The sequence below is a fragment of the Lichenostomus cassidix genome, chromosome 2 (assembly GCF_008360975.1).
Source record: "Lichenostomus cassidix isolate B80296 chromosome 2, HeHo_3.0, whole genome shotgun sequence".
Lineage (NCBI taxonomy): Eukaryota > Metazoa > Chordata > Aves > Passeriformes > Meliphagidae > Lichenostomus > Lichenostomus cassidix.
In genome coordinates, this window is record NC_139482.1 from 150921893 (window position 1) to 150947135 (window position 25243).

The 25243-nt window shown below is 50.5% G+C and overlaps 7 protein-coding genes across 7 annotated transcripts; 3 read left to right on the forward strand and 4 right to left on the reverse strand.

Moving 5' to 3' along the window:
* Positions 1 to 3297: 3297 nt before the first annotated feature.
* Positions 3298 to 3651, reverse strand: LOC146442549 (feather keratin B-4-like). The gene has a single exon (XM_085049911.1). The coding sequence runs from the start codon at positions 3649 to 3651 to the stop codon at positions 3298 to 3300; it is 354 nt and encodes a 117-aa protein (XP_084906037.1).
* Positions 3652 to 7093: 3442 nt separating this feature from the next.
* LOC146442550 (feather keratin B-4-like) lies at positions 7094 to 7796 on the forward strand. The gene has a single exon (XM_085049913.1). It carries the CDS (start codon positions 7094 to 7096, stop codon positions 7427 to 7429), a length of 336 nt encoding a protein of 111 aa, XP_084906039.1. The 3' UTR covers positions 7430 to 7796.
* A 3957-nt stretch (positions 7797 to 11753) lies between these two features.
* LOC146442551 (feather beta keratin-like) lies at positions 11754 to 12130 on the reverse strand. Its single transcript, XM_085049914.1, has one exon. It carries the CDS (start codon positions 12128 to 12130, stop codon positions 11795 to 11797), a length of 336 nt encoding a protein of 111 aa, XP_084906040.1. The 3' UTR covers positions 11754 to 11794.
* A 2097-nt stretch (positions 12131 to 14227) lies between these two features.
* On the forward strand, positions 14228 to 14713 carry LOC146442552 (feather keratin B-4-like). Its single transcript, XM_085049915.1, has one exon. It carries the CDS (start codon positions 14228 to 14230, stop codon positions 14567 to 14569), a length of 342 nt encoding a protein of 113 aa, XP_084906041.1. The 3' UTR covers positions 14570 to 14713.
* A 2590-nt stretch (positions 14714 to 17303) lies between these two features.
* LOC146442553 (feather keratin B-4-like) lies at positions 17304 to 17769 on the reverse strand. The gene has a single exon (XM_085049916.1). It carries the CDS (start codon positions 17767 to 17769, stop codon positions 17434 to 17436), a length of 336 nt encoding a protein of 111 aa, XP_084906042.1. The 3' UTR covers positions 17304 to 17433.
* A 3878-nt stretch (positions 17770 to 21647) lies between these two features.
* LOC146442554 (feather beta keratin-like) lies at positions 21648 to 22741 on the forward strand. The gene has a single exon (XM_085049917.1). It carries the CDS (start codon positions 21648 to 21650, stop codon positions 21981 to 21983), a length of 336 nt encoding a protein of 111 aa, XP_084906043.1. The 3' UTR covers positions 21984 to 22741.
* Positions 22742 to 24907: 2166 nt separating this feature from the next.
* LOC146442555 (feather beta keratin-like) lies at positions 24908 to 25243 on the reverse strand. The gene has a single exon (XM_085049918.1). It carries the CDS (start codon positions 25241 to 25243, stop codon positions 24908 to 24910), a length of 336 nt encoding a protein of 111 aa, XP_084906044.1.

The following is a 25243-nucleotide window of genomic DNA, read 5'->3' on the forward strand; positions in this document are numbered from 1 at the left end:
GGTGTGGAGGGTCCCTGGAAGAGAGGGGAGTGAGGCAGGGCAGTGCTGTGGGGATACGGGGGGTGATGATGGGGGAGGGTGAGGGAGAGTGGAGGCTGTTGTGGGATTGTGGGGTGGCGTAAGGGCTGCTGAGGCTGGAGCTGGGCATGTGGGAAAAGAGGGGACGGGGTTGCAGGAGCAGGAGGGCAAGGGGGTTAAGGCTCACCTGGTTGTCAGCAGGAGCAGGAGAGAAGGTGTGAGGAGAAGTGTGTGAGAGAAGGAGGCACTGGGCTGGCTTTTATGCTGGTCCTGGAGGGGCGGGACAGCCTTGTCCCATGGCCTTGGGGCATTTTGGAAGCAGCAGCTCTTGCCTGGCCGGGCCTGGTGCGTCATGAGCTGTGGAATATTTTCCTTCTTGCAATTCTGCAGTTCCATGTCCTGCTCTTGTGGCTGTGTCTGTTTGACCTTGGCAGTAGCTTTAAAGTGAGGGTTGGTATTTGGGAGAATTTGCACAGGTGGTGCATGTCAGAGAAACCAGAATAAACTAAAGCAACCTAGGAAAATTGAGGTGTCATCAGAGAGGTCACCCCAATGCATTTGTGTGGTTTAGTTTGTTGATGTGTTGTGCAGAGCGGCCCCGTTCCATCACAGCCCTGTTAGACTGGTCTGGACCTCACAGTTCTTCCAGGTATGATCAGCTGTCCCTTGCATCCTGGTCATTCCTCCCCAGTCCACCACCATTTCACCACTTCTGTCTTTCTGGCTGGCCTTTCTCACTGGTTGTGCTGTGGCTTTGACACCTTAGGGTCACAGTGGTTCCTCTCTTGTGTGACACATCCAAAAAGGAGCTGCTGGGGGATCTGCAGAACAAGGCTTATGAGTAGTGGTTGTACAAACTGTGGATTTTTAGATGCAAAGAAGCCAGAGTAGAGACCTTCTCCCTCTCTGCAGCTGCCTGAAAAGCAGCGGCTGGGGGGTTGTTCCTGCTCTTTTCTCCCTTTCAGCAAATAATAGGAAAACTGGAAATTGCTTACAGTACCAAAACCTTGAGTAGAAATGGTTGTGGGCAGCCTGATTGGGCTGTCACATTTGTATTCCTGAGATTTACATGACAATGTACTCTTTTGTATAAAGTGTATTTCTTGACCTCATTTGGAAATCCAATAAAGAACAAATGGGGCCTGACTTTTGTTTTCCCCAGGCTGTGGTCTGTGACATCATCTCCCCTATTCCACATTCAAGCCATAAGGTTTCATAACATACATCTTGTAATTCTTAATATTGTATTCCTGTTAGCAAAACGCAATAACTAGTAATGGATTCTCAGCATCCTCCTCTTTCCTTTTTGTGTCATAATGCAAGACTTTCTTTATGGAGTTCTACGATTCAATGTCCTTCACCTCAGTCCATTCCAGTCTGACCTTGGCAGCAGCTTTTAAGTGCAAGTTGCCCTTTGGGAGGATTTGCATGGAAGATGTGAGTCAGGGTGTGCTGAAGACATGACCAAAACTTTTGAGTGGTGTGTGGTGTCACCACTGCCATCAGCCAATGATACTGGTGTGCTGTGATTTGTGAATGCATTGTGAAAAGGGGCCCAATTCCCTCCCAACCCTGTCAGGCTGCTCTGGGATTTGGAGGTGTGCTGGAGGTATTGCCCCTTCCCTCATATTACATCCTTCTCCACATTGATCCCACCTGCCTAAGCCTGACACTAGACCTCACCTTTTCTGTTGATTTTGCTCTGTGTCTTCGTGCCCCTCTTGCTTTTAAGCTTTTGATATGCAAGACCTTTTTGATCTTTGATTATGCTATGTGCAAATGGGTGAGGCCACTTCTGATTGTCAGAAAGAGCTTTTGGAGGTTGTCTAGGGTTGAGATGATCATTGCATGATTATCAAAAACAAGCCAGGCAAGCCCAGGCTGTGTCGGTGCCCAGCGTGGTGTCCTAAGAAAGGTCTGAAGGGCTGCACCAGGAGGCTTTTGGTTAGAGTCCTAAAGTCCAGATGGAAGCACGTGTCCAGAGGTGTAAATCAGGAGCTGAATACATTGGACCAGCTCTGAAAACCCTGAGTGGTGCTGGACATGTGCTGGAGTTCAGCAAGGGCCACTGCCAAGTGCTGTTTCTTGGGAGGAGTGAGCCCAGGTAAGAAGGAATATCTGAGTATCAATTGGAACAACTGTTTTCACTCTGAGAAAAAGCCTTTGTTGTTGTGGTTGAGAAGAAATGGTCCAGGAGTTATCCCTCTACCCTTGTGCAAAAAGGAACCAAGGGCAGGATTGGGAAAACTGTTATGACCAAGCAGGGAGGTGACTCTTGGTGTCTCCTGAGAGCTGGTGAGGTCCCATGTGAGGTGTTGTGGGCAGTCCTGGGCTCCCATGTATAAAAATGATGTAGATATAATGAGTCAAGACCATTTCAGGACCACAAGACTCCAAAGGGGCTGGAGAATCTTTCCTAGAGGAGAGGCTGAGAGAGCTGGGACTGCCAGGAGACAAGGGTGGACAGGGGGGTGTCATGAGTGTGTGCAAATCCCTGATGGCAAGGAATGAAGATGAGGGAGCCCAGCTGTTCTCAGCAGTGCACACGTGGAGGACAAGAGGGCAAGGGCACAAATGAAAACAGATGAAATTCGATGGGCAAAGAAGGCAAGAACTTCTCATTGTGAGGGTGGTCACAGAGTGGAAGAAGTGGTGGAGTGTCTGTCTTGGGAGATCCAACACTGAACTGTCCATGGTGCTGGAAATGCTGCTCTTGCTTGAGCAGGGGAATTGAAGTACTTGCACTCCAAAATTCCTGCCCAAGTGGTTGGTCTTCCTCTGTTTGCTGGAAGGGTTCAAGAGTCCTGATGGGAAAAGATTTTGTCAAGCGTGCGCTGGCATGGAGAGACTATACAAGAGCTGTACCCAAGAGAGCATTAATGAGTCCAAGGTTTTGGTGTATCAGGTAAGACATGTGTGACATATTCAGGAAGCTGCCTTCTCCTCTCCTTCCCATGCCAGACTTTGTTATTAGATGTTTGGACATATATGTTAGGAAAGGTGTTATTGGCCTATTCCATACACCCCAGTGTCCTGTGAAACTCTGGAATGTGCTGGGTGAGGATGTGATGTCATTGGAATACAGAAAGATGGCAAGAAATCTCAGGCTTTGATGCAGGAAAACTTTATTCATGCACAAGAATGAAGAGAAAGGAGGAAAAAATTGGAAGGAATCCAGTGTGAGGTGCAAGCAGGGGGATGAACAGCCGAGATGGTTTGCTTTCAGGAGTTCTTTCCAGAGCCATGACGTGGTGGTGTCACAGGCAGTGCTGAGGGTCCTTAGCAGTTGTAGCCACCCCTTCTGCCATAGCAGCCCAGGCCTCCCAGCCCATAGCCACAGCCCAGCCCATAGCCAAATCCACGGCCATAGCCAAGGCCATAGCCAAAGCCACCAAATCCACCAGAGATGGGCTGTCCCTGGGCACTGAGCTCACTCCCAACAGCAGCCCCAGAGGTGGATCCAACAGCAGTGCTCTGGGGGAAGGAGGACATGATGGGTCCTGGCAGGGTGACCAGCACAGGGGAAGGGTTGATGATGACACGGGAATCCTGGCATTGCAGGGCACAGGGCTCGTTGCAGCTGTTGGCCAGCGGGGTGGGTCCGCAGGGGCGGCAGGCATCGTAGCAGGCCATGGTTGTGGTGTGGAGGGTTCCTGGAAGAGAGAGGGTTAAGACAGGGTAGGGTGGTGGGGGTGTGAGGGGTGGTGGAGGTGTGAGGGATGCAGAGGGAGTTTGGAGGCTGTTGTGGGTCTGTGTGGAGGCATGAGGGCTGCTGGGGCTGGGAGTGCTGGATGAGAGGAGCCAGGGGTGCAGGAGCAGGAGGTTTAGGGGCTTGAGTCTCACCTGGTTGTTGTCAGGAGCAGGAGGAGAATGTGTGAGGAGAAGTGTATGAGGGAGAGAGGCATGGGGCTGGCTTTTATGCTGGTTGTGTAGGGGTGGAACAGCCTTGTCCCATGGCCTTGGGGCATTTTGGAGGCAGGATCTCTTGCCTGGCCCAGTCTGGCATGAGGTCATGAGCTGGGGAGTGTTTTCATTCATGCAATTCTGCAATTCCATGTCCTTCCCTTGAGGCTGTGTCCCTCTGACCTTGGCAGCAACTTTTTTGTGTTTGCGTTTGGGAGGAATTCATTCTTGAATATGTGTCAGAGATGGATGAATAAACAAACCAGAGCCCCAAAGAGCTGCAGTGTCATTAGGGACGTTCTCTTGTGGTCCTCCTGTGCTGTAGTTTGTACGTGCCTTGTGAAGACTGGGCCCCTCCTCTGTGTGCCTGGATGTCCATCGGTCATTGTGTTGTAGCCAGGAATGCTGAGGGAGCTGCTGATGTCCTGGGGAGATCACTCTGCAAGAGCATGGTAAGCTCCTAGTGCCTAGGAGGGCTTTCTGATGAATGAGAGCTTATTCTTTTGTGTCTTGAATGGGATCAAGAGAGAGGATCTGGAAAAATGGAGGTTATTCAGGCTGAATTTGTTCCATTGTAATGCACCACTTGCATTTCTGAAATTTACATGACAACATATTCTGTCAATTAAACTTTATTCCTTGATGTCATTAATGGATTCTCTATGCAAACAACAAATGGGGTCTGATCCCTTTTTTCTCAATCTGTGATGTCAATTCGCTTATTCCACATTCAACCCACAAGGTGTCATAACGCCTAAGTTTTCATGTTGTGTTCCTTTGAGCAAAACCCAATAATTACTAACGGATATGCAGTGAGCTTCTCTTTCCTTCTTTGTCATGGTTTGGTTGTTCCTTTGTGGAATTGTGCAATTTCATGTCTTCCTCCCCAGGCCATGTCCATGTGACCCTGGTGGTAGGTTTTAGTTGCTAAAATTAGAGACCAAATATGTGTTGTTGATGATGCATGCCAGGACATGTAAAACATTCAAGCAAAGCTTACAAGGATTGGGGTGTTGTCGCTGAGGTCATGCCATGGCATATTGACAACATGTCCCATTTGCATTCTTCCCTTCTGCCTGAAAGAACTCCCAGCTCTCTGCTTCTCCTTATCATAAGGATACTCCAGTCCTGACAGTGTCATGGTCTCCCTGCACTGGTCTTGGTCAACCGTGCCCATGCCCTTGATCCACTGTGCAGCCCCACCACTGCTGGGGAATAGGAAGATCAACTCCCTCCACCTGCTTGTATTTATTTTCCTAATCCTGTCCTGGTATCTGCGGGAGCTTTTTAGCACAAAGGGGACATGGCCACCTCCTGACCCATTGATGCTCCACCAGGAGCACAAGGTCCTTCACTTTGGGAAAGGTGACTGGTGTCATATGCTCAGATTTCTGCCAAGGCTTTAGCCTACTCCTACATAATATCCTTCTCTCTAAACTGCAGACACATGGGTTTGATGGGTGGACTAATCAATGGATGAGGAATTGTCCTCCTCATTCATCATCTTCTCCTTATCCTCATGGTTTCCTTTCCATGTGTAAGCCAGAGCCCAACACTGGGACCCCAAAGGGTGACCTTACTGGGCCGAGCTGAGGTGATCACTACAGATGAAACAACACAAGACTGTGGGAAGCACAGGACACCTCCCTAAGCCATAAGGATTGATTTCCCATCTCCAGTGGAAAAGGCCAGGAATATGGACAAGGCTGGAGAGATGGAGCCAAGGTAGGGAGGAAGAGAATGTGATCAAAGGGGCAAACTGCCATCCCCAGAACACCTGCAAAGCTTAGAGCAGCCTGAAGGTGCTGTGAGGAAATGGGGTCCCTCTTCACCACAGAACATGAGTGCCATGGGGTGACCTCACTGATGACACCTCATCTCCCCAAAGCTTTGGTCATGTCTTCAACCCATCCTGACATGAACCATCAAGACCAGCATTTAACCTCTAATACTCACACTTAAAAGCTGCTGCCAAGGTAAGATGGACATGGCCTCAAGTGAAAGACATGAAATCGCAGAATTCCACAAAGGAACACCCACACCATGAAAGAGAAGGAAAGAGGAACTTGCTGATTGTCCATTAGTAATTATTGGTTTTTTTCTAGCAGGACCACAATATTGCAACTGACAGGATATAAGTTATGAAACCCTATGGCTTGAATGTGGAATAAAGGCAATGATGTCACAGACCAGGCTGGGCAGAAAGGGATGGGCCTATGTTTATTGTTTGTTTTTTGGATTTCAGAATGAGGTTAAGAAATACTTTTTAAATGACTGACTAGGTTGTTGGGAAAATACAAGAAATCTAAATGGATAATAACACTGGAAGAAGTTCAGCCGGTCCAGCTTCTCTTTTTCAAAATCCTCTCTCTTGCTCCCATTCAAGACACAGGAGTGTGACCTCCCTTTCATCCCTCACAAAGCACTCCCAGGCACTGGGATCTTTCCAAGCTCCTGCAGAATGACCTGCCCAGGTCATCAGCACCTCCCACAGCATTCCTGGGTGCAACAAAATGAGTGATAGACATCCAGTGGTACAAAAGAGGTGCCCACTGTTCATAGGGAATCCAAAAACTACAGCATACAAGTGCCAAAAAATTACTTCACTGATGATTTTGCAACTCTGCTGGACTCTGGGTGTTTATTCAGCCCTCCCTGACACACATCAAATGGCCAGATCCTCCCAAATTCTATCCCCCAGTTAAAACCTTATGCCAAGGTCAGATGGACATGGCCTCAAGGGCAGGACATGGAATTGCAAAGTTGTAGAAAGGAAAAAATACTCCACAGCTCATGACTCAACAGGCTGGGCCAGGCAAGAGCTGCAGCCTGCAAAACGCCCCAAGGCCATGGGACAAGGATGTCCCGCCCCTCCAGAACCAGCATAAAAGCCAGCCCAGTGCGTCTCTCCCTCACACACTTCTCCTCACACCTTCTCCTCCTGCTCCTGCTGACAACTAGGTGAGTCTCAAGCCCCTGACCCTCCTGCTCCTGCACCCCTGGTCCCTCTCTTCCAGCACTCCCAGCCCCAGCCTCATCAGCCTTCATGCCTTCCTACAGACCCACAACAGCCTCCACACTCCCTCGCCCCCTTGCATCACAGCCCATTGTACCCCCACACCTCTGCCCTGTCTCACTCCCCTCTCTTTCAGGGACCCTCCACACCACAACCATGGCCTGCTACGACCTCTGCCGCCCCTGCGGACCCACCCCGCTGGCCAACAGCTGCAACGAGCCCTGTGCCCTGCAATGCCAGGATTCCCGTGTTGTCATTAATCCTTCCCCTGTGTTGGTGACCCTGCCAGGACCCATCATGTCCTCCTTCCCCCAGAGCACTGCCGTTGGATCCACCTCTGGGGCTGCTGTTGGGAGTGAGCTCAGTGCCCAGGGACAGCCCATCTCTGGTGGATTTGGTGGCTTTGGCTATGGCCTTGGCTATGGCCGTGGATTTGGCTATGGGCTGGGAGGCCTGGGCTGCTATGGCAGAAGGGGAGGCTACAACTGCTAAGGACCCTCAGCAACACTCCTGACATCAACCACCTACTTTCTGGAACCAACCCCGGGCATTGAGGAAGCCTCTCTGAGCCAAGGTTCTCAAACAGGCTCAGTGCTTCCATCTCCTGCTCTCAGGGCCCCAAGCAAGGCAGCAGCCAAGGGGCCAGCCTGGGCTTCCTGCAAACATGGCCCATCTGCCTCCTGCTCTTCTCCTGCTCCCTGTTCTGCATTGAGTCTCTTCTGGACAAACCCATTCTCCCAAGGTTGAGACCATTGCACACCTCTGCAGGGCAGGGCATGATGGCCTTGATGCTCTGGCAAAAACTTCTGCAAGAAAAAGACCTCGGCTGATGGCCACCCTACCTGCACCTCAGACTGCTTCTTTCCACTGGCTTCGCATGACCTTTCGGTCTTCTTGTTCAATAAAATTTTCCTGCATCACAACTTCCGTTGAGTCCTTCTTTCTTCTACAATTACTTTTCCAGTCTAACTCAGCACTAATCCAGGGTTGTAAAACCTGTGTGCAAAGAAGTGCACCAAGACCTCTTTTAGGAAATATTTCCCCATTCTACTACACACTGGTACACTTTCCTCTCCCAGTACTTGATACAAATCTTTTAGCTCCTGAATCACAGACTTGGATGCACTCATACAGGTCTGTCCCTGCCTCTGACAGAAGCCTGTTGTGGATGGTGTGTTCACTTTGGCTGGACACCAGTTGCTTCTGACCCTCATAATTTTGCTGTCCTAACCACTGATCTACTCACCATGGTAGGTCCATGTCTTCCTTGTCTTTGGGGACTCAGAATTCAAAATAGATATCTGTTCTTGGTACAGGAGAGAAGAGGACCAGATTCCTTCACTCTCTTGTGCTGCCCATGGTGTGAGGATGAGTCCTAGACACAGTGGGGTTTCTTGTCAGCACTTTCACAGGATGGAGCACATCATATTCCTCATCCACCACCACCACAAGTGTTGCTCCTTGGGGCTGCTCTCAATCCTCTCATCACCCAGCCTGTACCCTGCATGTTTGGGATTGCTCCAACCCAGGTGCAGCAGATGCTGTCCCTGTGCTCCTCTCTGGTGATACTGGAGAATTCTGTCAATCTCTGGGTTATTGGGAATAAGGAAGACAAGACTCTGCTGGAGAAGATCTCAAGAGTGTGGTCTTGAGGATGATCCAGGGCTGAATGTTTGGGACAGCCTTGGCCCATGGCATTGGGGAATTTTCCAGGCAGAAGCTCTTGCTTGGCACAGCTAGGCAAGTCATGAGGTTGGGAGTATTTTTCTTCCCACAGCACTACAGTCTCATGTTCTGCACTTGAGACTGTGTCCAGCTGACCATGTAGGATGCCTTGATGAGTTGGTATTGGTACCAGCATGGGTGGAAGGGGAAAGAGAGGCCAATATCCTGTAGCTGGATTTGTGCAAAGCCTTTTTTACCTGTGCCAGAAAGCATCTTTGTCTCTAATGGGGAGAGATGTGGAGTTGATAGTTGGACCATTTGGTGTATAAGGAATGGTCAGGATGGTCTGACTCAAAGAGTTGTGGTCAATGGTTCCATGTCTCTGTGTGAAGATCAGGGATGAGTAGTGACTCTCAGAGACTGATATTGGGACCATTATCAATTCCAATCTTTGTCGGGAACATGGACAGTGGGTTTGAGTGTCCCCTCAGAAAGATTGGGAATGACACCAAGGTGAGTGGTGTGGCTGATTGTGTGGAGGGAAGGGATGGCATCCAGAGGGTTCCACACAGGCTTGGGGAGATGGGCTGGTGTGAATGTTGTGAAGGTCAACAGGACCAAGTGCAAGATCCTGCACCCAGATTGGAGCAATCACAGTAATGGATATTGGATGGGCCATGAGTTGATTAGGAGCATGCCTGAGTAGAAGGACTTATGGGTGTTTGTGGATTAAGAATTGACATTCCTCAGTGTCAAGTTTTGACACTGACTAAACGCCAGGCACCACAACTGTCTCTTGCTACAGAAAAAAAACTATAAAAATACACACCAATGTCATGAGTTAAATAAGATAGGGCACTGGTTGGTAGGAGGACGCACAGAAAAAAGAAAAAGGGCAAACAGGCTCCATCTTTCAGTTGCAGAAAGTGATTTAATTACCTAACAGAGTTGGAGGATAAATGCAAGGCAAAAATAAACTTTTTATACAGTTTTTTTTCACTCCCCCCCTCCCTCTTACGAACCTATAGTATTCACCCCCTTTCCTCTTTTATAATTAACAAGCCTGGGTAAGAAGGCAGGGTGTGGGGTCTTTTCTCAGTCCACAGAGCAGATTCTTAAATTTATTCATCACTACAATTCTTCTACTACAAATACTCTTTATCTCTACTTGTTTCTCCCTTTCTCTTTAGACAGTTTCTCTGCTCTTATCCCCTACCCTCTTAAGAAGTAGTCTCTGCGCTCACCCTCCTTCCCTCTTTCCAAACTAACAGCACAGACAGGGCATTCAGCTGGAGACTAGACCTTCACAGGATCACCGCTTCAACTGGACTACTTCAGTTGGACTGCTACTACCACCCTAACAGGGTGTTAGGTTGTATCTGACTTTGTCAGTGCTTTTCCTTGTATTATTTCACTTATTTTTAATTTCAATCTTGACTTGTGATCTCCCACTGGTTTGTTTTCAAACCAACACAGGCAGGTTGAGGGGTTCTCTGGTCAGCCCAATCAGGGAGAGGGGTTCTCTACTTAGCCACAGGGTCTTTCCCATGAGAGACAGTCCTCTGGGAACTTCTTTGGCATGGGTCTAATCTCACGAGCAACATCCCACCCGAATCTTGCTGCAACATGAGTCCTTTTGTCCATAGGTTGCTGTGCAGACTCTCCCAAGCTGAGGCCAGGCTGCTTCTATGCCAGGAGCAAGGAAAAGGCTTTTCTCTCTCTTGCAAGGTCTTTGCAGTTTTAACTCTTAGATGAGACTCCTACTGGTTCACAGTCTTTTCCAGGCATCCACCTGCTCTTCTAGAGTGGGGGCTGTGGGTGGATTTCTGCATCTTTATGGACTCCATGAGCTGCAGGGAGAATCTCCTGCTCCTCCCATGACCACCACAGCTAGCAGAGGGTTTTCAGCTCCGACACTTGGAGCACCTCCTCCCCCACCTTCTTCACTGACCTTTGCATCTCTCTCCGTGCTGTTCTCTCTCACATATTTTCACTTCTACCTCCTCCTCCTCTAACTACAAAGAAGTGAAGGAAGTGCATGCCTGCTTTGTTTTGATTTCTTCTTAAATATATTTTCACAGAGGCGTAACCAGCACCTCTACTTGGCCCAAACTTGGCCGGCAGCATGTCCATCACCTTCAGAGCCATCAGAGATTGGCTCTGCTGGACTTGATGTAAAGACTTCCAGAACATACACTCAGGACACACAGGAGCCATCTTTGTGCTACTCCTCACCCCTCAGACACCAACCCAGGCCTACCACAACAGCTTCTGAAGGGTCTAAATTTCTTCTAGATGTTAAAAATACTTTACTGATGTTTTGGGGCAATCAAAACCACCACACTCAGCCACGTGAATGCTCCGACAAGAAACTCCCTATGTCCTGGGCTCATCCCCACACTGTGAGCAGCAGGTGATGGGGGATTTTGCCCCTCTACTTCACTCTGATGAGACTAGAGTTGTCCTTTCAATCCCGAGGCCTGAAAATAAGAATGATATGGGTCTGCTTGATCAAAACTGGAGAAGGGCACGGAAAATGGAAAGGGGTTGGAGCAACTGGTGTCCAGCAAATGTGAACACACCACCCACAAGGGACTTGTGTCAGGCGCAGGAATGGACTTGCATTACTGTATCCAAGCTTGTGATTCAGCAGCTGAAAGACTTCTGTGATGTGGTGGAAGAGCAAAGTGTGCCAGTGTGTGCCAGTGTAGGAAAAGAAGACATTGCAGGCAGTGATGCAAGACAAATTTATTGATGCAAAAAAAGTAGAACATCATGAGCAGCAAATGGAAGAGAGCAGTCTGAGGTACAAGTAGGGCAACCATCAGCTGAGGTCCTTTGCCTGCAGGTAGGGTGGCCAGAACATAAAGGCTTTCCTGCCCCGCATAGGGGGCAGCCCACAGGAGGTGCCCGAAGGTCTCTGGATTGGGAGAAGGGGTTTGCAGTGCAGGGGACTGGACAGAACCAAAGGGGCGATGCAGAGGAGGGAGCAGGAGAAGAGCAGGAGGCAGATGGGCCATGTTTCCAGGCAGCCTGGGTTGGCCACTTGGCTGCTGCCTTGCTTGGGGCCCTGAGAGCAGGAGATGGAAGCACTGAGCCTGTTTGAGAACCTAGGCCCAAAGAAGCATCCTCAATGCCTGGGGTGTATACCGGGAAGTGGGTGGTTGGTGTCAGGAGTGTTGCTGAGGGTCCTTAGCAGTTGTAGCCACCCCTTCTGCCATAGCAGCCCAGGCCTCCCAGCCCATAGCCAAATCCATGGCCATAGCCAAGGCCGTAGCCAAAGCCACCAAATCCACCAGAGATGGGCTGTCCCTGGGCACTGAGCTCACTACCAACAGCAGCCCCGGAGGTGGATCCGACAGCAGTGCTCTGGGGGAAGGAGGACATGATGGGTCCTGGCAGGGTCACCAACACAGGGGAAGGATTAATGACAACACGGGAATCCTGGCATTGCAGGGCACAGGGCTCGTTGCAGCTGTTGGCCAGAGGGGTGGGTCCACAAGGGCGGCAGAGGTCGTAGCAGGCCATGGTTGTGGTGTGGAGGGTCCCTGGAAGAGAGGGGGAGTGAGACAGGTCAGGGGTGTGGGGGTATGACAGGCTGTGATGAAGGGGGGAGAGGGACAGTGGAGGCTGTTGTGGGTCTGTGGGGAGGCGTGAGGGCTGCTGAGGCTGGGGCTGGGAGTGCTGGATAGAGGGGCTAGCGGTGTAGAAGCAGGAGGTTCAGGGGCTTGGGACTCACCTGGTTGTTGTCAGGAGCAGGAGGAGAAGATGTGAGGAGAAGTGTGTGAGGGAGAGGGGCACTGAGTTGCCTTTTATGCTGTTTCTGGAGGGGCAGGACATCCTTGTCCCATGGCCTTGGGGCATTTTGCAGGGAGCAGCTCTTGCTTGGCCCAGCCTTGTTACTCATATGGTGGAGAGTTTTTCCTTCCTGCTGTTCTGCAATTCCATGCCCTTCCCTTGAGACTGTGTCCACCTGACCTTGGCGGCAGCTTTTAACTTGGAGGAATAGAGGCCAATGAATTGCTATTGTTTTGTCTCAGGAATGTAGAAGATACAAACAAGGCCTACAGGAATCTGGGTGTTTTCTCATGTCTTCAAGTGACCCCCAGCCATTCCTGTTGGCTACACCTCTTTCTGTGCTGGTCAGGAGATGGCTGGTACTCTGGGCTGAAAACTCACAATGCTGAGTCACGTCCAGCTTTTGGTCCTCCCCAACCCCCAAATCTTTCTTTGTGGGAATGCTCTCAAGGAGTTCCTCTCCCTGGCTGAGCTCATCTCTGGGATTGCCACAATGCAGGTGCAGGACCTTGCACTTGGAATTATTGAATGTTTTGAGAATCTCCAGTCTCACTTCTCAACCTTCCCTATCTCCATCTTGGTGGAATCCCTCCATGTTCTTGTGTCAACTGCACAGCTCAGCTCCATGTCACCTGCAAACATGTTGAGGGTGGTCTCAATCTCACCACTCATGTCCTTGATAAAGGTGTTCAAGAGCACCAATCCATGGCACAGCCATGAAGGATTCAACACCAGCCTCCACCTGTACATAGAGCCATTGACCTGCACTCTCTGGCTCTTCCTCATCCACTGATTAGTCCACCCATCAAGCCCCTGTGTCTCCAGTTTAGAGAGAAGGATGTCCTGTGGGACTGTGTTAAAGTCCTGACAGAAGTCCAAGAACATGACACCAACTGCCCTTCCCTTGGCAACAAAAGCATTCAAGCAGGAAAGGACTTTCTAATCCTGATAGAGCATAAAAGGGTCGTGAGGTGGCCATGTCCCCATTGTGTAAAAAATCTTCAGCAGTTACCAGGACAGGATTAGGAAAATAAATACGAGCTGGTGGAGGGAGTTGACCTTCCTGTTCCCCAGCAGTGGTGGGGCTCCACAGTGGACAAGACATGGGTACAGTTGACTAAGAGCAGTGCAGGGAGACCATGACACTGATGGTACTGGGGTAACCTTAGTATGAGGAGAAGCTGAGAGTGCTGGGAGTTCCTTCAGGCAGGAGGCAAGAATGCCAATGGGACATGTTGTCAATATGCCACAGCATGACCTCAGTGATGACTCCCCAGTTCCCCTCAGCTTTGGTTAAATCTTCTACGTGTTGTGATACATGCTGTCAAAAAAACACATTGGTCTCTAATTCTCGCCATTAAAAGCTGCCGCCAAGGTCAAATGGACAGGTTCTCAAGATTAGGACATGACGCTGCAGAATTACATGAAAGAAAACATTCCCCACTTCCTAACTCACCAGGCTAGGCCAGGCAAGGGCTGCTGCCTCCAAAATGCCCCAAGGCCATGGGACAAGATGTCCCGCCCCTCCAGAACCAGCATAAAAGCCACCCCAGCACCTCTCTCCCTCACACACTTCTCGCCACTCCTTCTCCTCCTGCTCCTGCTGAACAACAGGTGAGTCTCAAGCCCCTGACCCTCCTGCTCCTGCACCCCTCGCCCCTCTTTTCCATCATGCTCCAAGCCCCAGCCTCAGCAGTCCTCATGCCTCCCCACAGGCCTACAACAGCCTCCACAATCCCTCACCCTCCTGCATCACCACCCCTCACACCCCCACCACCCTGCCCTGCCTCACACCCCTCTCTTCCAGGGACCCTCCACACCACACCCATGGCCTGCAACACCCTCTGCCGCCCCTGTGGACCCACCCCGCTGGCCAACAGCTGCAACGAGCCCTGTGCCCTGCAATGCCAGGATTCCCGCGTCATCATCAACCCTTCTCCTGTGCTGGTCACCCTGCCAGGACCCATCATGACCTCCTTCCCCCAGAGCACTGCTGTTGGATCCACCTCTGGGGCTGCTGTTGGGAGTGAGCTCAGTGTGCAGGGACAGCCCATCTCTGGTGGATTTGGTGGCTTTGGCTATGGCCGTGGATTTGGCTATGGGCTGGGCTGTGGCTATGGGTTTGGAGGCCTGGGCTGCTATGGCAGAAGGGGAGGCTACATCTGCTAAGGACCCTCAGCAACACTCCTGACAACAACCACCCACTTCCCAGAACACACCCCAGGCATTGAGGATGCTTCTTTGGGCCAAGGTTCTCAAACAGGCTCAGTGCTTCCATCTCCTGCTCTCAGGGCCCCAAGCAAGGCAGCATCCAAGGGGTCAGCCTGGGCTGCCTGCAAACATGGCCTGTATGCCTCCTGCTCTTCTCCTGCTCCCTGCTCTGCATTGCTCCTTTGGCTGCGTCCAGTTCCCTCTGCTGCAAGCTCCTTCTCCCAATCCAGAGACCTTCGGGCATCACTGGTGCGCTGTTCCCTCTGTGAAGCAGGAAGCCTTTGATGCTCTGGAAAAACTTCCTGCAAGCAAAGCACCTCCGCTGATGGTCATCCTACCTGCTCCTCAGAACATCTCACTTCCATTTGCTGCTCATGACCTTTCAATATTCTACTTCAATAAAGTTTTCCTGCATCAAAACCTCAGATGACTCCTTTACCTTTCTTCTCCCTACACCCTTCCAGACTAAGCCCATGTTCTAGAGGCCTCTGGGGTGCATGAAAAAGTGCACCAAGAGCACTCTTAGTAATTCCCCAGTTCCACTACCCTCTGGTATACTATGTTTTTCAAGCATATTGTAGAAATTTTTAGTTACTTGGATGCAGGCCTGGATACACTCATGCAGGTCTATCCCTGCCTCTGACACAAGTCCCTCCTGGCCTGTGTGATCACTTTGGCTGGACACCAGTTGCTCCAGCCCATCGTTATCTCCCAAGCCCATTTACAGATCTGCTCAAGCAGCTCTGTGTCTTCTTTTTTGTTTTTGTGTCCCCAGAGTGGAACACACAAGTCCAGTCTCATCAGACTGGAGCAAAGGGGCAGAAAGGGCTGTCTACGCTGTGGTGGTGACCACAGGACATGGGGGATTTTTGGTCAGTGCATTCACATGGCTGAAGAATGTCCATCAACAACATCCCAAGTCCTTCTCCTTGGGGATGCTCTCAATCAACCCATCACCCATCCAATGTCCATTACTGAGATCGATCCAATCCTGGAGCAGGACCTTCGTCTTTGCCCTATTGACCTTCATGAGCTTCATACCAGCCCTTCTCCTCAGCCTGTCAAGATACCTCTGAATGCCATCCCTTCCCTCCAGACAATCAACCACACCATTCAGCTTGGTATAATTCACAGTCTTGCCAAGGGGGCATTCAAACCCACTGTCCATGTCCCTGACAAAGATGGGAAGTGATAATGGTCCCCACATGAGTCTCTGAGGGTCATCACTCATCCCTGTTCTCCACACAGAGACATGGAGCCATTGACCACAACTCTGAGTGAGATCATCCTGCCCATTCCTTATCCACCACCTGATCTTCCAGCCACCAACTCCATTTCTCTCCAAGTCAGACACAAGAATGTTTTCTGACACAGGAACAAATGCCACGCACAAGTCTAGGTACATGATAGTGGTCCCTCTTCCCTCATCCACCAATGCTGGAACCAATACCAATTCATCAAAGCTGCAGCCAAGTTCCTATGGACAAGGCCCCAAGAGCAGGATATGACACTGCAGAGCTGTGGGAAGCAAAACACTCCCCACCTTATGATTCACCAAGCTCCATCAGGCAAGAGCTGCTGCCTGAAAAATGCCCCAATGCCATGGGCCAAGGCTGTCCCAAACCTTCGGCCCTGGATCATCCTCAAGGTTGTGCTCTGGATCTCCTAAACCAGAGTCTTGTCTTCCTTATTCCCAGTACCCCAGAGATGAACACAATTCTCTGGTATCAGCAGAGGAGAGGTGCAGAATGTCTTATGCTTGGATTTGAGAAATGCCAAAAGTGCAGGATACAGGCTGGGTGATGAGGGGATTGAGAGCAGCTGCAAGGAGGAGCACTTGGGGTGTTGGTGGATGAAGAATATGATGTGCCCTGTCCATGTGCACTTGCCAACCAGAAATTCCGCATGTCCTTCACTCGTCCCCACAGCGAGGACAGCAGGTGAGGAGGGGATTCATATCCTCTAATCCTCTCTATTAAGACTGGAACTGTGTGTTCAACTGTAGGGCCACTAGAATAACAGAGACATGGACCAACTCGAGCAGATCTGCAGATAGGCCTGGAAGATGATGAGGGACTGGAGAAATTGGTGTGCAGCCAAAGCAAACACATTGCCCACAAGGGGTTTGTATCAGAGGCAGGCATAGACCTGCATTAGTGTATCCAAGCCTGTGTTCTAGAAACAGAAGGGTTTGTGGGATGCACTGGAAGAGCAAAGTGACAGTGGGTGGTAGAACAGGGAAATATGTCCTAAGGCAGGTCTTGGTGCACTTTATCACACCAGTGGCGTCTACAACCCTGGATTAGTGTTGAGCAACATTGGAAGAAATTTGGGAGAAAAAAGAAGACGGAGTCTTCTGAGGCTGTGATGCAAGAAAATCTTTATTGAGGTAGAGGTTTGAAAGGTCATGAGCAGCAAAGAGAAGGGAACTGGTCTGAGGTAGAGGAAAGGTGACCATCAGCGAGGTGTTTGCTTCCAGGAGGTTTTTCCAGAGCATCAAAGCGTTCTTGCTCCACAGAGGGAGCAGCACACCGGAAGTGCCCAATGGTCTCTGGATAGGAGGAAGAGGTTTGCAGCACAGGAGACTGGACAGACCCAAAGGAGCAATGCAGAGCAGGGAGCAGGAGAAGAGCAGGAGGCAAATGGGCCATGTTTGCAGGCAGCCTAGGCTGCCCCTTGGCTGCTGCCTTGCTTGGAGAACTGAGAGTAGGAGCTGGAAGCACTGAGCCTGTTTGAGAACCTTGGCCCAGAGAGGCATCCTCAATGCCTGGGGTGTGTTCCAGGGAGCAGGTGAATGGCGTCAGGAGCAGTGCTGAGTGTCCTTAGCAGTTGTAGCCACCCCTTCTGCCATAGCAGCCCAGGCCTCCCAGCCCATAGCCAAATCCACGGCCATAGCCAAGGCCATAGCCAAAGCCACCAAATCCACCAGAGATGGGCTGTCCCTGCACACTGAGTTCAGTGCCCACGGCAGCCCCAGAGGTGGATCCGACAGCAGTGCTCTGGGGGAAGGAGGTCATGATGGGTCCTGGCATGGTGACCAGCACAGGGGAAGGGTTGATGACAACACGGGAATCCTGGCATTGCAGGGCACAGGGCTCGTTGCAGCTGTTGGCCAGCGGGGTGGGTCCACAGGGGCGGCAGGCATCGTAGCAGGCCATGGTTGTGATGTGGAGGGTCCCTGGAAGAGAGGGGGATAAGGCAGGGGAGGACAAGGGGTGTGGGGGTAGTGATGCAGGAGGGTGGGGGAGTGTGGACACTGCTGTGGGTCTATGGGGAGGCATGAGGGCTGCTGAGGCTGGGGCTGGGTGTTCTGGAAGATAGGGTGAGGGGTGCAGGAGCAGGAGGGTCAGGGGCTTGAGGCTCACCTGGTTGTTGTCAGCAGGAGCAGGAGGAGAAGGTGTGAGGAGAAGTGTGTGAGGGAGAGAGACACTGGGATGGCTTTTATGCTGGTTCTGGAGGGGTGGGAGAGCTTTGTTTCATGGCCTTGAGGCATTTTGCAGGCAGCAGCACTTGCTTGGCTCAGCCTGGTGAGTAATGAGCTGGGGAGTGTTTTCCTTCACAGAATTCTGCAATTCCATGCCTTTCCCTTGATGCCATGTCCATCTGACCTTGGCGGCAGCTTTTAATTGGGAGTTGGTATTTGGGAGGATTTGATTTTTAAATTTGTGTCAGGTAGGGCTGAATAAACTACCAGTGCCCAGGAAAATTGCAATGTCATCAGTGAGGTCATTTTGTGGCACTCATGTGCTGTGCTTTGTGGGTGTCTTTTGACTGACTTGTGGGTGACTGGGCTCCTCTATTCTATGCCACTGGATGTCCATGAGTCATTGTGTTCCACCCAGGAATGCTGATGGAGCTGCTGATGGCCTGGGGACGTCAGTCTGCAAGAGTGTGGAAAGGTTGCAGTTCTGGGGAGTGCTTTCTGATGGGTGAAAAAGTGCTCATGGCCTTGTGTCTTGAATGGGATCAAGAGAGAGGATCTGGAAATCTGGTTATGTTTAACTTATTCCAATGGTATGGTCCATTTGGATTTCTAAATGTACATGTCAATGTACTTCTGCCCTTACATTTCTTCACCCCTTTAAGAAAATAAACAAGCAACCCATGATGCTTGATCATGTTTTGCCCAGGCCAGTCTGCGACGTGAATTCACTTATTCTGCATTTAAGCCATGTAATTTCAAAACTTATATCCTGTCAGTCTGAACATTTTTTCCCTCTTTGGAAAAACCTTTTTTCTTTTTTTTCTCTTTGGAAAAAGATTGCTGTGGGAGGGCCAGTGTGATCCTCTTTCCTCCTCTGTCATGGTGCAGGTGTCTCTTTGTGGAATTCTGTGATTCCATGTCCTTGTCTAGAGGCCTTGTCCATCTTACATTCATGGCACTTTTTAATTGTGAAGCAAGGATGCCAATAGATTGGTATTGTTTTGCATCAGACAGCAGAAGATGCCAGAAAGCCTACAGGAACTGGAGTGTCACGAGTGAGGTCATGCCATAGAACTCTCACAACATCTCCTTTGTCCATTCTTCCCTCCTGGCTAAAATAATCCTTGCTGGTCTCTGATTTCTAATCCCAGCAGAGACCACAGTATTTTTGGTCACCTTCTTCCTGTCCCTGCTCTGTTCTTCCACAAGTTGATGTCTTTCTTCCACTGCAGAGCCCAGCACATCACCCCAAATCAGATATCCTTGTCTCTGGGGAGAGAGGAAGCCTCAATTTGCTGGAAACCCCTTTCCAGAAGTTCTTTTGCTGCAAAGACACATGGCCATCTCTTGATCCATTTGATCTTTGCCAGGACAGTGACGACATGCTCATGTCTCCAACTGACCCCCAGCCATTCCTGCTAGCAACACGCCTTTCTGTGCAGCCCAGGATATGACTGGTGTTCTGGGCTGAAAATTCACACTTCTGTTCCCTGTTGAGACTTTAGCTCACCAGAACCCTCAGGTCTTTCTCTGTGGACCTGCTCTCAAGGAGTTCCTCTCCCAAGCTGAGCTCCTGTCTGGGATTGCCCCAATGCAGGTGCAGGATCTTCCACTTGGAATTGTAGAACCTCAAGAGGTTCTTAGGTTCTCAACATTCCCTGTGCCCTCCTGATGGGATCCCTATATATTCTGGTGTCAACTGCACAGCTCAGCTACTTGTAACCTGCAAACATGATGAGGATGGTCTCAATCTTGCTACTCATGTCCTTGATAAAGATGTTCAAGAGCACCTGTCCATGGCACAGCCATGAAGGATTCAACACCAGCCTCCACCTGTACAGAGAGCCATTGACCAGCACTCTCTGGCTCTTCCTCATCCATTGATTAACCAACCCATCAAACCCGTGTGTCTCCAGTTTAGAGAGCATGATGTCCTGTGGGACTGTGTTAAAGCCCTGACAGAAGTCCCATTCCCTCGGCAACCAAAGTGTTCCAGCAGGGAAGGACCTTGTGCTCCTGGTGGAGCATCAATGGGTGAGGAGGTGGCCATGTCCCCTTTGTGCTAAAAAGCTCTAGCAGCTACCAGGACAGGATTAGGAAAATAAATACAAGCAGATGGAGGGAGTTGATCTTCCTGTTCCCCAGCACTGGTGGGGCTGCACAGTGGAGCAACGACATGGGCACGGGTGACCAAGACCAGTGCAGGGAGACCATGACACTGTCAGGACTGGAGTATCCTTTAGACGAGGAGAAGCAGAGAGCTGGGAGTTTCTTCAGGCAGGAGGCAAGAATGCAAATGGGACATGTCAATATGCCATGGCATGACCTCACTGAAGACACCCCAATCCTTGTAAATTTTGCTTGAATGTTTTACATGTCCTGGCATGCACCATCAACAACACACATTGGTCTCTAATTTTAGCAACTAAAACCTACCACCAAAGTCAGAAGGACATGGCCTCAGGAGCAAGACATGAAATTGCAGAATTCCACAAAGGAACAACCAAACCATGACAAAGAAGGAAAGAGGAGCTCACTGAATGTCCGTTAGTAATTATTGGGTTTTGCTCAAAGGAACACAACATTAAGTCTTATGACTTATAAGTTATGAAACCTTGTGTCTTGAATGCGGAATAAGTGAATTGACGTCAAAGATTGGCTTGGGAAAGAAGGGATCAGGTCCTTTTCGGTTTTTGTTATTGCACTTTTTTAACAAGGCAAATAAGTCTACTTTTAAATGACAGAGTAAATTTTCATGTAAATTTCAGAAATCAAACTGGACTGTAACACTACAAGTTCATCCTGAGCAACCTCTACTTTTCCAGTTCCTCTCCCTTGATACCATTCAAGACATAAGACCACAAGCTCTTTTTCATTCATCATGAAGCATTCCCAGGCACTGGAATCTTTCCAAGCTCTTGCAGAGTGACCTCCCCAGGACATCAGCAGCTCCCTCAACATTCCTGTTTGCAACACAATGGCTGAAGGACATCAAGTCACACCAAACAGAGGCCCAGTCTTCACAAGACACCCACAAACCACAGCAAATAAGTGCCACAACATGACCTCACTGAGGACATTGCAAAACTCTTGGGCAGTGGTTGTTTATACAGCCCTCCCAACATGCATCGAAAAATCAAATCCTCCCAAATACCAACTCATGAAAGTTGCCGCCAAGGTCAAATGGACAAGGAATTGCAGACTTCTCTGAAAGAAAACACTCCTCATCTCATGACTCACCAGGCTGGGCCAGGCAAGAGAGGTTGCCTGCAAAATGCCCCAAGGCCATGGGACAAAGCTGTCCCGCCTCCAAAGGACCAGCATAAAAGCCAGCCCAGAGCCTCTCTCCCTCACACACTTCTCCTCAAGCCTTCTCCTCCTGCTCCTGGACAACAACCAGGTGAGTCTCAAACCCCTGACTGTCCTGCTCCTACACCCCTGGCTGCTATCTTCCTGCATACCCAGCCCCAGCCTCAGCAACCTTCACACCTCCCCACAGACCTACAACAGCCCCCACACTCCCTCACCCCCCTGCATTCACCACCCCTCACACTCACACCACCCTTCCCTGCCTCACTACCCTCTCTTCCAGGGACCCTCCACACTGCAACCATGGCCTGCTACGACCTCTGCCGCCCCTGTGGACCCACCCCGCTGGCCAACAGCTGCAACGAGCCCTGTGCCCTGCAATGCCAGGATTCCCGCGTCATCATCAACCCTTCCCCTGTGCTGGTGACCATGCCAGGACCCATCATGACCTCCTTCCCCCAGAGCACTGCTGTCGGATCCACCTCCGGGGCTGCTGTTGGGAGTGAGCTCAGTGCCCAGGGACAGCCCATCTCTGGTGGATTTGGTGGCTTTGGCTATGGCCTTGGCTATGGCCGTGGATTTGGCTATGGGCTGGGAGGCCTGGGCTGCTATGGCAGAAGGGGTGGCTACATCTGCTAAGGATCTTCAGCACCACTCCTGACACCACCCACCCACTCCCTGGAACACACCCCGGGCATTGAAGAAGCCTCTCTGAGCCAAGGTTCTCAAACAGGCTCAGCACGTCCAGCTCCTGCTCTCCAGGCTTGAAGCAAGGCAGCAGCCAAGGGGCCAGCCTGGGCTGACTGCAAACATGGCCCATCTGCCTCCTGCTCTTCTCCTGCTCCCTGTTCTGCATCAAGTCTCTTCTGGACAAACCCCTTCTCCCAAGGCTGAGACCATTGCGCACCTCTGCAGGGCAGGGCATGATGGCCTTGAGGCTCTGGCAAAAACTTCTGCAAGAAAAAGGCCTCAGCCTATGGCCACCCTACCTGCACCTCTGACTGCTTCTTTCCACTGGCTTCGCATGACCTTTCAGTCTTCTAGTTCAATAAAATGTTCCTGCATCACAACTTCCAATGACTCCTTCTTTCTCCTACAAGGTCATTTCCAGCCTAACTCAGCACAAATCTAGGGTTGTAGAGGTCTCTAGTGTGTGCAAAGAAGTGCACCAAGACCTCTTTTAGGAAATATTTCCCATTCTACTACACACTGGCACAGTTTGCTCTTCCAGTACATCACACAAATCCTTTAGCTTCTGAATCACAGGTTTGGATACACTCATGCTATCACTGCCCCTTGAGGATGGTGTGTTCACTTTGGCTGGACACCAGTTGGTCCTGACCCTCATAAATTTGCAGTCCTAATGGCTGATCTACTCAAGCATGGTAGGTCCATGTCTTTCTTGTCTTTGGGGACTCAGAATTCAACAAAGATGTCTATTCTCAGTACAGGAGAGCAGAAGGCCAGATTCCTCGCGTCTCGTGTCCTGCCCACACTGTGTGGATGAGTTCTAGACACAGTGGGGTTTCTTGTCAGCACTTTCACAGGGTGGAGCACATCATATTCTTCATCCACCAACACCCCTTGGGGCTGCTCTCAATCCCCTCATCACCCAACCTGTATCCTGCATGTTTGGGATTGCTCCAATCCAGGTGCAGCAGATGCTGCCCCTCTGCTCCTCTCTGGTGATACTGGAGAATTCTGTTAATCTCTGGGTTATTGGGAACAAGGAAGACAAGATTCTGCTGGAGAAGATCTGAAGAGTATGGCCTTGAGGATGATCCAGGGCTGAATGTTTGGGACAGCCTTGGCCCATGGCATTGGGGCATTTTCCAGGCAGAAGCTCTTGCCTGGCACAGCTAGGCAAGTCATGAGGTTGGGAGTATTTTTCTTCCCACACCACAACAGTCCCATGTTCTGCTCTTGAGACTGTGTCCAGCTGACCATGTAGGATGCCTTGATGAGTTGGTATTGGTACCAGCATTGTTGGAAGAGGGAAGTGGGACCAATATCCAGGTTTGACCCCGACTAAACGCCAGGCACCTTGACTCTTGCTGCAACAAAACAAACTGCAAAAACACACACCAATCTTGTGAGTCAAATGAGATAGGACACTGGTAGGAGGACGCACAGAAGAAAAAAAAAGAGGGTGAACAGGCTCCAACTTAATGTTGCAAAAAGTGATTTAATTACCTAACAGAGGTAGCTGGATTTGTGCAAAGCCTTTTTTACCTGTGCCAGAAAGCATCTTTGTCTCTAATGTGGAGAGATGTGGAGTTGATAGTTGGACCATTTGGTATATAAGGAATGGGCAGGATGGTCTGACTCAAAGAGTTGTGGTCAATGGTTCCATGTCTCTGTGTGGAGATCAGGGATGAGTAGTGACCCTCAGAGACTGATATTGGGACCATTATCACTTCCAATCTTTGTCGGGCACATGGACAGTGGGTTTGAGTGTCCCCTCAGAAAGATTGGGAATGACACCAAAGTGAATGGTGTGGTTGATGGTCTGAGGGAAGGGATGGCATCCAGAGGGTTCCAGACAGGTTGTGGAGATGGGTTGGTGTCAATGTCATGAGGGCCAACAGGTCCAAGTGCAAGATCTTGCACCCAGATTGGAGCAATCTCATTAATGGTTGTTAGATGGGCCATGAGTTGATTAGGAGCATGCCCGAGGAGGAGGACTTGGGAGTGTTGGTGGATGAAGAATTGGACATGCCTTGGCAATGTGAATGCACCAACAAGAAACTCACTATGTCCTGGGCTCATCCCTACACTCTGCGCAGGGGGTGAAGGGGGTAATTTTGCCCCTCTACTTCACTCTGGTGAGACTGGAGTTGTACTTTCAACTCTGGGTTCTGAAAATAAGGATGACAGCCTGCTGGGCAAATCTGTAAATGGGCTTGTGAGATAATGATGGATTGGAGCAACAGGAGTCCAGCCAAAGTGCAAACACCACCCACAAGGGACTTGTGTCAGAGGCAGGAATTGACTTGCATTACTGTATCCAAGCTTTTGATTCAGTACTTGAAAGGTTTCTGTAATGCGGTGGAAGAGAAAAGTGTGCCAGTGTGTGCCAGTGAAGGAAGAGAAGACATCTCAGGTGGTGATGCAAGCGAAATTTATTGATGCAAAAAAACCTGAAACATCATGATCAGCAGAAAAGAACAGTCTGAGGTAGAAGTAGGGCAACGATCAGCTGAGGTCCTTTGCTTGCAGTGGGTTTTGCCAGAGCATCAAAGCCTTCTGGCTCTGCAGAGGGGGCAGCCCACAGGAGGTGCCTGATGGTCTCTGGCTTGGCAGAAGACTTTTGTAGAGGAGGGGACTGGACAGAGGAAAAGAAGCAATGCAGGCCAAGGAGCAGGAGAAGAGCAGGAGGCAGATAGCCTGTGTTTGCAGGCAGTCCAGGTTGACCCCTTGGATGCTGCCTTGCTTCAAGCCTGGAGAGCAGGAGCTGGAAGCACTGAGCCTGTTTGAGAGCCTTAGCCCAGACAGGCATCCTCAATGGCTGCAGAGTGTTCCAGGGAGCGGGTGAATGGCATCAGGATTGGTGCTGAGGATCCTTAGCAGATGTAGCCTCCCCTTCTGCCATAGCAGCCCAGGCCTCCCAGCCCATAGCCAAATCCACGGCCATAGCCAAAGCCATAGCCAAAGCCACCAAATCCACCAGAGATGGGCTGTCCCTGGGCACTGAGCTCACTCCCAACAGCAGCCCCAGAGGTGGATCCAACAGCAGTGCTCTGGGGGAAGGAGGTCATGATGGGTCCTGGCATGGTGACCAGCACAGGGGAAGGGTTGATGATGACACGGGAATCCTGGCATTGCAGGGCACAGGGCTCGTTGCAGCTGTTGGCCAGTGGGGTGGGTCCACAGGGGCGGCAGAGGGTGTTGCAGGCCAT

What these genes read in the sequence shown, in the direction of transcription:
- LOC146442549 (XM_085049911.1), bottom strand. Translation starts at nt 3,651, where the DNA reads ATGGCCTGCTACGATGCCTGCCGCCCCTGCGGACCCACCCCGCTGGCC.
- LOC146442550 (XM_085049913.1), top strand. Translation starts at nt 7,094, where the DNA reads ATGGCCTGCTACGACCTCTGCCGCCCCTGCGGACCCACCCCGCTGGCC.
- LOC146442551 (XM_085049914.1), bottom strand. Translation starts at nt 12,130, where the DNA reads ATGGCCTGCTACGACCTCTGCCGCCCTTGTGGACCCACCCCTCTGGCC.
- LOC146442552 (XM_085049915.1), top strand. Translation starts at nt 14,228, where the DNA reads ATGGCCTGCAACACCCTCTGCCGCCCCTGTGGACCCACCCCGCTGGCC.
- LOC146442553 (XM_085049916.1), bottom strand. Translation starts at nt 17,769, where the DNA reads ATGGCCTGCTACGATGCCTGCCGCCCCTGTGGACCCACCCCGCTGGCC.
- LOC146442554 (XM_085049917.1), top strand. Translation starts at nt 21,648, where the DNA reads ATGGCCTGCTACGACCTCTGCCGCCCCTGTGGACCCACCCCGCTGGCC.
- LOC146442555 (XM_085049918.1), bottom strand. Translation starts at nt 25,243, where the DNA reads ATGGCCTGCAACACCCTCTGCCGCCCCTGTGGACCCACCCCACTGGCC.